Source organism: Citrus clementina, unplaced genomic scaffold (assembly GCF_000493195.1).
Source record: "Citrus clementina cultivar Clemenules unplaced genomic scaffold, Citrus_clementina_v1.0 scaffold_4, whole genome shotgun sequence".
Classification (NCBI taxonomy): domain Eukaryota; kingdom Viridiplantae; phylum Streptophyta; class Magnoliopsida; order Sapindales; family Rutaceae; genus Citrus; species Citrus x clementina.
The window spans coordinates 12,180,240-12,194,946 of NW_006262274.1; the positions used below are offsets into that span (position 1 = coordinate 12,180,240).

General features: G+C 33.5%; 2 protein-coding genes across 3 annotated transcripts; one reads left to right on the forward strand and one right to left on the reverse strand.

The window, feature by feature from the left end:
• The first annotated feature begins 490 nt into the window (after positions 1 to 490).
• LOC18044380 (ubiquitin-like modifier-activating enzyme 5) lies at positions 491 to 6,886 on the forward strand. The gene is made up of 14 exons (XM_024186567.1): positions 491 to 765; positions 1,091 to 1,159; positions 1,280 to 1,393; positions 1,575 to 1,703; positions 1,850 to 1,916; positions 2,289 to 2,443; positions 2,537 to 2,573; positions 3,333 to 3,415; positions 3,629 to 3,703; positions 4,914 to 4,988; positions 5,183 to 5,269; positions 5,380 to 5,495; positions 5,734 to 5,780; positions 6,524 to 6,886. The coding sequence occupies exons 1-14, from the start codon at positions 676 to 678 to the stop codon at positions 6,661 to 6,663; spliced, it is 1,284 nt and encodes a 427-aa protein (XP_024042335.1). The 5' UTR covers positions 491 to 675; the 3' UTR covers positions 6,664 to 6,886.
• Positions 6,887 to 10,920: 4,034 nt separating this feature from the next.
• Positions 10,921 to 14,088, reverse strand: LOC18044381 (deoxycytidylate deaminase). Of its 2 annotated transcripts, XM_006436774.2 has the most exons (9): positions 13,382 to 14,088; positions 13,213 to 13,288; positions 13,041 to 13,080; positions 12,436 to 12,494; positions 12,297 to 12,334; positions 11,991 to 12,054; positions 11,801 to 11,854; positions 11,538 to 11,639; positions 10,921 to 11,210 (listed from the first exon to the last, which is right to left on the reverse strand). In XM_006436774.2, the coding sequence occupies exons 1-9, from the start codon at positions 13,579 to 13,581 to the stop codon at positions 11,154 to 11,156; spliced, it is 690 nt and encodes a 229-aa protein (XP_006436837.1). In that variant the 5' UTR covers positions 13,582 to 14,088; the 3' UTR covers positions 10,921 to 11,153. The 2 variants fall into 2 exon arrangements, with proteins under 2 accessions (XP_006436837.1, XP_024041017.1); XM_024185249.1 differs by lacking the exon at positions 10,921 to 11,210 and having other exon boundaries at positions 11,544 to 11,658.
• Positions 14,089 to 14,707: the final 619 nt, after the last annotated feature.

Below are 14,707 nucleotides of genomic sequence, written 5' to 3' on the forward strand. Positions count from 1 at the left end.
AAATTACTAAGAAAATCGAACAAAAAACAAAACAAGCAAGTGATTTGCTGACCAGGGTCAACATAAAATTCTAGTCAAGCCCCTGCACCATAAATGTTAAGAGGATTCATTTCCACTTCTGAAATAACCTCTCCCTTACAAAAGAAAGCCCCTGAGTTCCCACTTGAAAAGGCAAATTCATGGCTGCACTGCAATTGAATAAAAATATATTTAAAATAAAATAAACTAGATGAAGAAAGTACGAAGAACATGAGGAAGAAGAAGATAAAAAATTTAATTAAATTATAAAGATATTTTAATTTTGAATTAAACTATTTTACTCGATCACATATCATTTGTATCAATAATCTCAACCGTTGAAAAATAACGCAGAGATCCAACGGCTGCAGTCAGTTGATTATAAGGCCGAGCCATTAATTAATTAATACAAATGTAACATGCATAATTAAATTTAACATAAATATATTAATTTTTTAAAATAAACAAATATATCCCACAACATTTTTTGCTTTATTACATGACTGATAGTACTTTCTATGTATTGTAGAATTCCTTCGGTGGGCGGTAGCTTTAATCAACTTCCGAAGCCGAAAGCATTTCCGTTGCTTCCAAAACAAAAGTGATTCCTTCTGCGGCGGAGAGACAGAGAGAGAAACGTATACAGTGAAAAGAAAAATGGAGGCTGAATTGAAAGATATGATCGACGATCTCGAATCTCTGAAGCGATCGTTACCTGACTCTTCTCTTCACGCTTCAATCAATAAGGTAATTTCAATATATCAATTTGGATCTACCATTTTTTTACTTTTTATTTTTTATTTTTTACAATGTAATTCACAATTATGAGCTGAATTTGATTCACGATCAATATTTATTCATCAACTGATTATTCCGTTTATCTTCGGTTCGTATAGTTTGCTGTCAATTGCAATGTATCTTGCGTTATGTAAAATTCGAAATTGAGTGTTTTAATTTTAAAAATGAACAAATAATTAATAATATTTATATGCAAATTTCGTGTTTTTTTGGTTCTTCAAGTTATACGAAAGGCTGCTTACAGTGATTAACATGATTTTTATGTGTTTTGCAGCTGGAATTGCGTGTCGAAAATCTCACAAAGATGGCAATGTCTGCAACTGCTCGGCGTTCAAAAGTCAAGGTTTTTGCTCTTACATCCCTGTCTTGCTTTTTTTCTTTTTTCTTTTTTCTTTTTTGACTGTTTGTATGATGGTTGGAAGAAGTTTATATTCTGAGACGTGTAGAGTGATGTTGGTGGCAGGATATGAGTTCTGAAGTGGTGGATAGCAACCCCTACAGCAGGCTTATGGCACTTCAAAGAATGGGTATTGTGGAGAACTATGAGCGAATACGGGAGTTCTCAGTTGCCATAGTTGTCTGTATTTATCTCCTCTTCCTTCTTAGTTCATTTTTTTCTTCAATTCATGATACATATTGTTGCATTTGATTTCTTTTTTTCTTTTTAGTTTCCCATTCCATGGTTATGCTATCCTTCATTATGTGTTGTCTGCTGAATTCTGATGTACTTTCTATTGGTAATCTTCATGAAATTATAGGGGGTTGGTGGTGTTGGGAGTGTTGCAGCTGAAATGCTCACAAGGTGTGGCATAGGTCGTCTTTTGTTGTATGATTATGACAAAGTGGAGTTAGCCAATATGAATAGGCTATTTTTTCGTCCAGAGCAGGTGTTGATTTACATATTTTTTTATACTCTTATATGCTGTGTATTTAAAGCTATTGTCAATATTGTCATTGTGCAGACCAGAAATTATTTATTTTTAGTCATATGACAATCTTGGGTTAAACTCTGTTAGTTTGATTACATTTCTAGGTTGGTATGACAAAAACCGATGCAGCTGTTCAGACCCTTGCAGACATTAATCCTGATGTTGTTCTTGAAGGTAATTTTTTTACAGTAATTTTATTTTTTGCTGTTCAACGGTCTTGAAAATTGATAATTTTCTAGAGTTTTAGTCCTCTATAATTTTGAGGGATTAACGACTATTTGTCTTCGCTTAGTTTCAGTGATTCATTGGTGTTTATGAGAAATAAATGTGTGGACTATTTCCTTTAACATATTGAGACAAAAGCTTTTAGGTGGGGAGAGGAGGGCATATAAATGTACCCGTAGATATAGATTCAGTGTGTGTAAATAGGAGAGTGTACTAGGAAAATTGTTTTATATTAATACACTTGTTTTTGGTCCTTGAAAGCTTATCTGAAATCTTTTCCTGTGTAGAAACTTATGCTGACCTGTTCATTTTGTTTTTAGAGCTTCACCCTAAACATTACGACTGTGCAAGGGTTTGAAACCTTTATGTCAAGTTTAAGAAACAAATCATTTCGCCCTAGTAAAGAAGGTAGCGGAGTGGATCTGGTTTTAAGCTGCGTGGATAACTATGAAGCAAGAATGGCTGTAAACCAGGTAAGGATGTTTGGTGTTTGATTATATTTAGAATTTTAGACATTCTTAGTTTTTGAAATAGTTTTTATATCTGAAATTATTATGGATGTGCAGGCTTGCAATGAGTTGAATCAAACATGGATGGAGTCTGGTAAGCAAAGTAGTTCTTGCATCGTTTTCCTTTAATTTAATTGCTAGTGAAGTCACTGCATCTTGTATGTGTGTATGCACGTCTGCTAAGTATCTTAAAGTTTTGCTGATTGGCAAACATGATGTTTTGAAAAGATTTATATTTTCTTCTCAAATGATTTATACATAGATTTCTTTGTACATTCACTTTTATTAAAATTGCCGGATTACAGTGTTTGATTTTACTGCATGATGTTTGTACATGTGGAGTGCATAGTATAACATTCATTCATTGAATATCTGGAATTCTATCACAACCAGTTAAGCTGATGCATTATAGCTGGACTTATTGGCAACCATTCAGCCTGAAACTAATTGTTTTGAGATTTAATCATTTTCTGCATGTCACGAGTTATTGAAAACCATTTTGTATTGATTCCTATAGCAAAAAGAACAAAAAATAATTTTGAAGTGATTCCCTCCACTGAAGCTCTTTGAACTCAACTTATGATATGGGCAGTTATAACCTTTGGCTTAGTTATTGATAATTTTATCCAAATTTTTATTGTAGGGTCACTTTCTGTGCATCTGTCTGCATGTGGGTAGTTGAATTTTGTCTTCTTCTCATTCTATTTATTTGGAGTTCAATGATCTTTTACATTTAGGTTTTCTTTGTAAAAGGTGGATTTTCTTGTATGCATAATTTGTACTCGACTTGTACCCCTTCAACATATGTCAATGAATTTGATCAATTTACTTACCCAAAAAGAATTCTGAGCAGGTGTGTCTGAGGATGCTGTTTCAGGGCATATACAGCTGCTAATTCCTGGAGAAACTGCTTGTTTTGCGTGTGCACCTCCCTTGGTACTTTTTTTTTTAAATTAAACTGAATTTAGGAGATTGTGGAGCCAATTTTGATTTACTATCAATAAACCTTTTTTTAGTTGAGAAATTTCCAAAGCCTGTATATATTCTGTGGTTGTTGCACTAAATCATATGAGTTCCAAAACTGTAAAATGGTCATCTGCTGTAATTAGGAATGTGAAATAAAAACATGGGATTATACTCTTTTTACAGGTTGTAGCATCTGGAGTTGATGAACGAACACTCAAGCGTGAGGGAGTGTGTGCTGCATCTTTACCTACTACCATGGTAATTTTTACATTCTTCCACCTTCTTTGGCTGCTTTCTTCTGCGCAGGAATTTGCACTATTCTGACTGGTTGTGGGCGGGTTATTTTAAGCAACCAGACAATTTTATCATTTGGAGTCAAATGAACTTGTTTGTGTTACTATTCTAATTGTTTGATTATTTACTATTGAAAATATCTATAATAATGTTAATGTTTTTCCAGCATTACATTTTGATCAAATTTAGTAATGTTACTAAGGGCATCTCTAATGTAACACTAAACCTAACACCAAACCACCTTTTACACTATTTTTGGTGTAAAATGCTTCTCCAATGTAACACCAAAATGGTGTTATGAATAGTATTGCACCAAATATGGTGCAACACTATTCATTTGGTGCTAGGGAAAAAAAGTCTCAAATATCTTTATTACTTTTTCTTATTTACATATATGTCCTATTTTATATAATATTTTAAGTTATTATTATTATTTTTGTTATTATTTTAATTTCATTTTTTAATTTTTGAATATTATACTAATATTTTAAATAAAAAATATTCAACACAAAAATTAATAATAAAAATAAAATGCCAATAACATTAATTACTAGATTACATATTACAAAATTAAAAATACAAAATTAAATTAACACAAATTAAAAAAACAACAATTAATGATTGGATGCAAGCCCCAATACCAACCGTTGATATGAGGGTAGATGAGAATACTAGATTTTAAGAATTTCTTGCTCGACACAAACAAATCAAGGATAAAGAGGCTCACATTGCACTCCGAAATGCACTAATTGATCATTTATGAGATGAATTTAGTAATTCGAATAACTAGAGTATTATTATTGTTATTGTATTTTTCTATATTAATGTAATGTTTAATTTTCATAATGTACTAATTTAGTTAATTAAATGCAAATTTAATAATTTTCTATATTTTTTTTGTTAATCGATATAAAATTACTTATTACTTAAGTATCTATATTAATAGTAATATTTATTGTGTTAATTGAATTAATTCTTGAGAATTAAAAGAATAAAAAGAAGAATATTCTTTTTGGCGTATAATTTGGTGTAAATGGGTTGGAGATGAAATAGTAATTTGGTGTGAAAAAGGTACATTTTTGGTGTTGGTGTTACACCAAAATAGTGTTAAGCATTGGAGATGGCCTAACGTACTATGTTCTTATTATCTCATGACTTGCATTGAATTTTTCAGGGAGTTGTTGCTGGTCTACTAGTTCAAAATACACTTAAATATTTGCTAAAATTTGGTCAAGTTTCCTCGTACTTGGTAAGTCCTACATTAACTTGTCTTTCTCTATGCATCCATACCAGAAGCCTTTTCCAATTCCTCTTGCAGTTGACAACTTGACACGGCTCTAATTGGGTTTAATGATCATGTATGTTATATGCGGTCCTGAAAATAGTAACTATGTATTAATTATGCTTAGTTTTGTACATTTTAGCTTTATTTCTTGTTGACAGGGATACAATTCTCTTAAAGATTATTTTCCAACAATGGCAATGAAGCCAAATCCCCAATGCTCAAATGCTGCATGTCTGGAACGACAGGTATCATAAGCAAATGAAGCATTGATTTAGCTGAGGTTGATCTTATAAATCTACATATCCAGGTCATTTGTTTTCTGCATATATAACAAGAAATGTAATTTACATTGCAGAAAGAATGTATTCTGGCAAAGCCAGCAAGGGATGCTGCAGCTAAAGCCAAGATGGAGGCTGAAGCATCATCAGCTACAGAATGTTCTCTTCATGCTGATAATGAATGGAACATAAGGTATAGCTTTATTTCAATATTAACTTTCCAACTTATGAAAGTTGGAAATTAACGTGTCTTTTCTTTGCTGATATATCTGGAGCTCATATAAATTATGTAAAAGAGGGAGAGGTTGACTTTTTCAATAGGATTGAATTGTAAACTACAAACACTTTCTTTTTGGGGATGAAACTGCAAGTTTTGTGACAAAGTATTATCATCTAGTTCACCAAGTTGACTGATGTCTATGTTTTTTCAGTGTTGTAGATGATAGCAATCCAGATAGTGTAGAAGCCACAAGTGCAGGTACGCTTTATTTTTTATCCTCTTAAATGATTAAAAACGCAGATGCCTTTACGGTTTAGGTTTGCGTAGTTGCTTCTGAATTTGGTAAATAGCCTTGTAATTTTCATTTAAAAAGACTCTTTTCCGTGATCTTTCTTAATATCACAAACGCTAATGTAGAAGGTGCTTGGCAAAATCTTTCTTGATTGACTTCGCTTATATGTAGTAATAGATCTCTCTCTTTCCCTTCCCCCCTCCCCTCCCCCAAAACAACAAATGTATCAATCAAAAAGGGTGCTTTCTATGAAAATTTTCAAAATACGAAATCAGTATGGTAAAAGTGGCTGGCATATAACCAAGGCCCCTTCACCATTTGTCAAACCTGTTTACCACTGCAAGCAGAAACTCGATAATTGTTTTCTAGTTAGGTTGAAGAATACAGCACTTATTTTGCTTTTGTGGATTTCTAGTTGCTTAAAAAATCCAAGAGTATGACTCCACAGCCTGGTCAGAAGAACTTTTAGATATTCAAAATTAATTCATCGATATAATTGAATAGTAGAAGCAAATGCCTGTGACCTTAAGCTGGCTTTATGTTCCTGTACAATTTTATGCTTCCAGTTCAGTATTTCACTAAATTGCAGATAAGTGGTTATCGAAATTCAAGTTTCAGTTTACTTTCTTTTGTCGGCTTAGCAACCTCAAACAGTACGTCTGTTAATCTATCAGTTGTCCACCTTTCCTAATCTTCCTTTTTTGTTCAGATGCTCTTCCGGAAGGTCTTACTCACGAGCTACCAAACGCGGATGATTTTAAAAAGTCTCCAGCTCCTGGACCAACAGATACTTCAATTGATGACCTCGATCTTCTCCGAAAGCAACTTGAAGCCCTCAATGCCGATTGACATTGTACTCTAGCCCATTTAAGGGATTCCAGGTTTCGGTTCAATCTAGTCGAGGGCATGCAATCTAACTGTGTTTCAGTGTCTTAACCTCATTTTGGTTTCACCATTTACTTGTACAAATGGGGAGCGGCCAACCCCAAATTTTGTGCTTGTTAAAACATAGAAACCTGCAGCATGTTTCGGGTTTTGATCATTCTTAAATTTCCGTTGTTTTATTTATGCTAGAAAATTATACACCAATAAAAAATATTCATTCCCATTGATCGTTGAATTAATGAACTAGAAGTATGGTATTGTTGGACCAAAAATAAAATAAGTCTAATAAGGCCCATATAATAAATTTCCTCCCAATCAAACCCACAAAGTGATGGACAAATGACCTAGAATGATCTTTCTAAGTAATAAGATTTCAAAGCCCAAAAGGAGCCAAGGTCCTAGATTCCTATCCTAAGACAAATCACCTAGGATAAATCAACTAGGTGGCAAGGATTTAAAGTCCAAAACGTGCTGGTTCTAGGCTCTTATCCTAGGACAAACCTACTAAGTGTGAAGGCTCTTATGATCCCAAGGTCTTAGTAAAAATAACCTAAGGATAGAACATTTCTTCCTCTAATTTATAGATTTCCATCTTAGGATGATTCATTGATGATTCAAATTTTCATCCTAGGATGATTCTTTCCATACTTGGATAATTTATTTCCATCCTAAGATGATTTATTGATAATTCAAATTTCCATCCTAGGATGAAATCATCCTAAGGATAAAATTTAAGGAAAGTCATCCTAGGATGAAATCCTCCTAAGGATAAAATTTAAGGAAAGTCATCCTAGAATGAAATCCTCCTAAGGATAAAATCTAAGGAAATTTTCCTTAAAGAAAATCATCTTAGGATAAAATCCTTCTAATGATAAAATCTAAGGAAACTTTCCTTAAAGAAAATCATCCTAGGATGAAATCCTCCTAAGGATAAAATTTAAGGAAAAATCCTCCTAAGGATAAAATATAAGGAAAATTTCCTTAAAGAAAACCATCCTAGGATGAAATCATCCTAAGGATAAAATTTAAGGAAAGTCATCCTAGGATGAAATCCTTCTGAGGATAAAATCTAAGGAAACTTTCCTTAAAGAAAATCATCCTAGAATGAAATCCTCCTAAGGATAAAATTTAAGGAAAAATCATCCTAAGGATAAAATTTAAGGAAAGTCATCCTAGGATGAAATCCTCCTAAGGATAAAATTTAAGGAAAGTCATCCTAGGATGAAATCCTCCTAAGGATAAAATCTAAGGAAACTTTCCTTAAAGAAAATCATCCTAGGATGAAATCCTCCTAAGGATAAAATTTAAGGAAAAATCCTCCTAAGGATAAAATATAAGGAAAATTTCATTAAAGAAAATCATCCTAGGATGAAATCATCCTAAGGATAAAATTTAAGGAAAGTCATCCTAGGATGAAATCCTCCTAAGGATAAAATCTAAGGAAACTTTCCTTAAATAAAATCATCTTAGGATAAAATCCTTCTAATGATAAAATCTAAGGAAACTTTCCTTAAGGAAAATCATCCTAGGATAAAATCCTCCTAATGATAAAATTTAAGGAAAATTCCTCCTAAGGATGAAATTCTTGGAGAAAATCCTCTTAAAGATATTAAAAATAGTAATAAGAAAGTCTAAATTTTTTATTTATTTAAAAATTTTAGACTTGGGGGGCAACTGTTGGACCAAAAATAAAATAAGTCTAATAAGGCCCATCTAATAAATTTCCTCCCAATCAAGCCCACGAAGTGATGGACAAATGACCTAGAATGATCCTTCTAAGTAATAAGATTTCAAAGCCCAAAAGGAGCCAAGGTCCTAGATTCCTATCCTAAGACAAATCACCTAGGATAAATCAACTAGGTGGCAAGGATTTAAAGTCCAAAACGTGCTGAGGTTCTAGGCTCTTATCCTAGGACAAACCTACTAAGTGTGAAGGCTCTTATGATCCCAAGGTTTTAGTAAAAATAACCTAAGGATAGAACATTTCTTCCTCTAATTTGTAGATTTCCATCTTAGGATGATTCATTGATGATTCAAATTTCCATCCTATGATGATTCTTTCCATACTTGGATAATTTATTCCATCCTAAGATGATTTATTGATAATTCAAATTTTCCATCCTAGGATGAAATCATCCTAAGGATAAAATTTAAGGAAAGTCATCCTAGGATGAAATCCTCCTAAGGATAAAATTTAAGGAAAGTCATCCTAGAATGAAATCCTCCTAAGGATAAAATCTAAGGAAATTTTCCTTAAAGAAAATCATCTTAGGATAAAATCCTTCTAATGATAAAATCTAAGGAAACTTTCCTTAAAGAAAATCATCCTAGGATGAAATCCTCCTAAGGATAAAATTTAAGGAAAAATCCTCCTAAGGATAAAATATAAGGAAAATTTCCTTAAAGAAAACCATCCTAGGATGAAATCATCCTAAGGATAAAATTTAAGGAAAGTCATCCTAGGATGAAATCCTTCTGAGGATAAAATCTAAGGAAACTTTCCTTAAAGAAAATCATCCTAGAATGAAATCCTCCTAAGGATAAAATTTAAGGAAAAATCATCCTAAGGATAAAATTTAAGGAAAGTCATCCTAGGATGAAATCCTCCTAAGGATAAAATCTAAGGAAACTTTCCTTAAAGAAAACCATCCTAGGATGAAATCATCCTAAGGATAAAATTTAAGGAAAGTCATCCTAGGATGAAATCCTTCTGAGGATAAAATCTAAAGAAACTTTCCTTAAAGAAAATCATCCTAGAATGAAATCCTCCTAAGGATAAAATTTAAGGAAAAATCATCCTAAGGATAAAATTTAAGGAAAGTCATCCTAGGATGAAATCCTCCTAAGGATAAAATTTAAGGAAAGTCATCCTAGGATGAAATCCTCCTAAGGATAAAATCTAAGGAAACTTTCCTTAAAGAAAATCATCCTAGGATGAAATCCTCCTAAGGATAAAATATAAGGAAAATTTCATTAAAGAAAATCATACTATGATGAAATCATCCTAAGGATAAAATTTAAGGAAAGTCATCCTAGGATGAAATCCTCCTAAGGATAAAATCTAAGGAAACTTTCCTTAAAAAAAATCATCTTAGGATAAAATCCTTTTAATGATAAAATCTAAGGAAACTTTCCTTAAGGAAAATCATCCTAGGATAAAATCCTCCTAAGGATAAAATTTAAGGAAAATTCCTCCTAAGGATGAAATTCTTGGAGAAAATCCTCTTAAAGATATTAAAAAATAGTAATAAGAAAGTCTAAATTTTTTATTTATTTAAAAATTTTAGACTTGGGGGGGCAACTGTTGGACCAAAAATAAAATAAGTCTAATAAGGCCCATCTAATAAATTTCCTCCCAATCAAGCCCACGAAGTGATGGACAAATGACCTAGAATGACCTTTCTAAGTAATAAGATTTCAAAGCCCAAAAGGAGCCAAGGTCCTAGATTCCTATCCTAAGACAAATCACCTAAGATAAATCAACTAGGTGGCAAGGATTTAAAGTCCAAAACGTGCTGAGGTTCTAGGCTCTTATCCTAGGACAAACCTACTAAGTGTGAAGGCTCTTATGATCCCAAGGTCTTAGTAAAAATAACCTAAGAATAGAACATTTCTTCCTCTAATTTGTAGACAAGTTTGTATATCCATGTGTCAATCCACATGGGCTCTAGAGGACAAGTATTGCCAAATGTCACAAGAACAATGACATTTGTCATCGAAATAACTAGGACCCAAGTCAAATCAGTTTGGTCGATAAATATGTCTTTCATTCTCATCAAAAGGTAAGACAAAAAAGAGACTCAAAAGGGGAAAATGCAAACTTTCTCCCTCTAATCTTTCTCTTTCTAAATTCATATTTCCAAAAGTCCGATGACTGACTTGACCGTCGGAGGGTTTACGCCGGCAAAGCCGGCCCTTTGATAATTTTCTTGTGTTTGTAGAGTATCACAAGACAAGGACCTTCTGATTGCCTAAGGAAGTGGACTCAGAAGAGTATATACAAAGGCCCATAAAGATCAGCCCAAAGAACGAACTCACCATCATAAGTTGGGACAAAATTTGCACCAACAGGTATGATAACATTGGACCCATTTAAATAATGTAAGTATTACAACTCATTTATCCAATAACTCGAATAACATCTAAGTTTTAGGATTTCCGGCTAAAATCAATAAAAACTAAAAATAAGAATGTTTATCAATAAAAATTAAAAACATAAAATGACAGACAAATAAACCTCCAAGTAGTGACTTTTAAAAGATACAAATAACTCTTAAAAGAAAATGACACAAAAAGAACAAAGGGTGGAATTGAGTAGTCGGTTGCATCTTACAATTGCCAGGTTTGAAGTGTACTCACAGTTACAGATACACGTGCAACAAATACGGTATATGTTACAAGGAACAAGCTTCATTAATTCCAGTATGAAGTAAGAACAGATATCAAGTAAGAATCTACCGCTCCTCGAACGTAATTAAAATTTGTCTCATCTGTGGTTGATGCTTCCTGACCTAGAAGAAGTGTAAATTTACAATAAATACCAAGTTGGAACAATCACATTAATATAAGTTTATGTGTCCAAAATGACACAGGTAGGATAAGTTATTGAAATTAACACAATTCAAGCATTATACATTCAGGATCCATGACAGTCCAGCTTTCACCACATAATGCCACATGTAGCATGTTACTTCAGATTGATGATAAGACCAACAAATGATTAACTCTGATTATAAATTAAACAGCCACTTCTTCAAAACCAGACCAAGCTGATTATACTCAGGTGTCAAGAAGCCAGGAGATAAGTTTTCGAAGAAAAGCCAATATCAATGCCTTACCTTAACACCAGCCATTGATAGTAGTTTGTGTGAAGCAATGTATGCAACGTCTGAATTATTTAGCCTCTTCTCCACAAAATAAATGACTTCAGAGACACCAGACTGCAAGACAGAAGTATAGCTAAATCCATACAGCACCGAAGTGTGGACAACAAGGAATAATATGCAAAGGGTCAGTTCTGAACAATTTTACAATTTTGCTTTAAAGAACTGCCAACTGTTAATCTTTGAAATAGTGACAAAGAAGAGAATGGACAACAAACCTGAATAATTATCTTGGCACACTCATTGCATGGGAACATGGTTACATAAAGCCTCTGCAAAGATGTAGTTGAAGTGGTAAGACCATCAAAAAGGGGGGAATCAACCAAAATAGTTGTGTTCTTGCTAAGGAAATTCAAAATACTAGACATGCCAGCGAAAAAAAAATGACAAGGAATGTCTACAACGAACCTGTCCAGCAGCTGATGCGTGGTTCGTGTTTAGTATGGCATTAACTTCAGCATGACAAACATAACTGCAGCAGACGATTGAATATATAAGAAACCATACAGAGGAATTGCTAGATCATAAAATCATGGACAATCAAAAACACAGGAAAAGTTATAGAATCCATATTGGTTTATAATGTAAAACTGCTTACTATAGAAAAGTTATTGATGAGGTCACAAACCGCTGTTGGTTGGAGAGGCAGGGAAGAGGATTTTAGCAGTAGAAGGTTGAAATCAGAAAGTGGAGAGATGAGAGCAGAACACTTACGGATATTTTGTCTCCAAAGGATCCCCTATTTTGGATTTCTGAAACAGAAAGGACAAATTTGCAGTTCGCAATTTCTAACTGAAGAAAAGTATTTTAGTTCCATAACTATACTTGGAACTCATTAATATGAAATACCAACCTTTGCCCATGGAAGCTTGTCATCTGAACAACCCCTTGGAAACCCATTATAGCCAATGCCTAGCCAAAGGAAAATAATCTGAGTCACACGCCATAATAAATGGGACTACCATTCAATTATCATTAGAACCTATAATATTGCAGAGGGAAAACTGGCCCTAGAGTCAAAGGCAATCAATATATCGGGATTCTTTGAAGGTCTAGCTTGCAGGCATTGCACATACAACTTCCATTATTAATCAACTAAAGATAAGTGAGCTCATAGCACATGCATACAGGTTCAATGCAAAAGTTGCTGTAAATCCTTCCAAAATACATAATGGATAAAAAAAAGAAAGCAGCTTCACAGCGAAGGTATCAATGATTGCTACTCGATTTTATTATAAAGTGTTTTATTTCTGCACAAACCACCAATCCAGTCAAATAATGCCTAGCCCCGAACATGAGAACTCACAAAATAATATGACATAGGTATATAATGCATTACTCATCGTTCTATTCCCCCTTTCACTTGAAATAATATGTTGACTTGCCATGCAAAGAAAGATGGATAATTTACTAATGATGCAAAGAATTAAAATACAATTTTGCAGGCAAAGGACTCACCAAGAATTATGCCATCTTGACTCACCAAGCATGCTCCAACCTACAGCACAGTCGAAAGCCCACATCAGTCCAAAATTAACACTTCAAAAATCGAAATTATAAATTCCCAATATGAAATATTAATGGGTAAAACCAAGGATCCACATTAATAGTAAAGTAGTGAAAATATGACCTGCCTGTTAGGGTCTTTGGACCTTTCAGCCGATAAAAATGCAATTGCCATAAAATAATCATCCCATGACAAGTATCTGCTCTAAAATCAAATCAAATTAAGAAAAATAACAAATTAGTAATTAAACCCAACACTTTTGAAAAAAAATAAAGTTCGTAAATTTACTAACCCTTTGCGTTTTGAGGGATCAAAAGGGCTCCTGGAAGAAACTACTTTGGAAGCCACGACACCGTTTTGGGATTGGGATGAATCGATTCGAGAGAGGAGCTTTTTAGGGTTAGAGGAGAAGAAGAAACGAAAAGCAACTGCAGAAGCTAACGCTCCAAGGACAGCGGCTGTTGAAACCAGAGTTAGCTCTCGTGAGTTCATGGAGTTTCAAAGCCGCCCGAGAAATATCGGAATCGGAGAAAATCTGCTGGAAATTTTATTAATCGCCCTCCATCCTTTGGAGCCAATTGCGCCCGGTACACCTCCATACTTCAAAAATTATCTCAATACCCTAAAATCTATTTTTGCCGAAATTTTCATCGATACCCTTTCAAAACGGATAGGAAATTACTAAGTTATCCTCATTTTAAAACATTTCAACTCAACGGACAGCACCTCTCCCTTCTCTACTGAAGCAAACAAACACTCATCTGCTGCAATTCCCTCAATTATCAAACTCAAACAAACAAACACTGCAATTCCCTCACTGACATCACCTCTACTGAAACAAACATTCATTCTCCATATATGGTAAATCGAACTTCAACACGAGCAAACTAAGCCTGAGAAGGAGAAGCTGCCACAACTGAGAAAGTGAAGCATAGTTCGTCACTACATAATCGCCGGAGAGAGTTGATCATTTACTGCAAAATTGTCAGAATGTAACTAGTTGAGACAAGTAATTCCATGTAATTAGTTTTCTTGTTACTATTCAAGGGAAAAAAATAAAAAGTTAGGGTTTTATATTGAAAAAATAGATTAATTAGTTGTGGGTCTCTCATAACATGTTCGAAAACAAATTTCTAGTTGTTTTGCTGCATGCAAATTGTGAAAAATTAATGGATTGTGCTGATTATAATTTTGTTATGTAATATAAGATTTGGTCGTGTAAGGTTATGTAAGATTCAAGGTTGTGTTTTACACGACCTTCATGTATTGCACGATTACACGACCTTCATGTATTGCACGATTACACGACCTTCATGTATTACACGTTTACACGACCTTCATGTATTGCATGTTTATACGACCTTCATGTATTATACAATTATACGATCTTCTTGTATTACACAATTACACGACCTTCAATTCCACATTTTGTTTCTTGTCAATAGAATCTGCATATTACATTTAGTTTAATTAGGCTCACAATAAATTGGAATTGTACATATACCTTTACCTTGTGAAATGTCATTAGTTAGAGAGATTCTTAATTTCCAATTATAAGTCATGGTAAGTCATGATATGTCTAGTTATGAGTGAAAATATTTTATCACTGCGAATGGTG

Excerpts from the sequence above, each read along its gene's own strand:
- LOC18044381 (XM_006436774.2), bottom strand. The coding sequence starts at position 13,581 with ATGAACTCACGAGAGCTAACTCTGGTTTCAACAGCCGCTGTCCTTGGA. Across the intron at positions 11,855-11,990 it reads ACGCATCAGCTGCTGGACAG|AGGCTTTATGTAACCATGTT; the intron begins GTTCGTTGTAGA and ends ACATCTTTGCAG. Across the intron at positions 11,640-11,800 it reads GTGCCAAGATAATTATTCAG|TCTGGTGTCTCTGAAGTCAT; the intron begins GTTTGTTGTCCA and ends TCTGTCTTGCAG.
- LOC18044380 (XM_024186567.1), top strand. The coding sequence starts at position 676 with ATGGAGGCTGAATTGAAAGATATGATCGACGATCTCGAATCTCTGAAG. Across the intron at positions 1,704-1,849 it reads TATTTTTTCGTCCAGAGCAG|GTTGGTATGACAAAAACCGA; the intron begins GTGTTGATTTAC and ends TTACATTTCTAG. Across the intron at positions 2,444-2,536 it reads CAAGAATGGCTGTAAACCAG|GCTTGCAATGAGTTGAATCA; the intron begins GTAAGGATGTTT and ends ATGGATGTGCAG.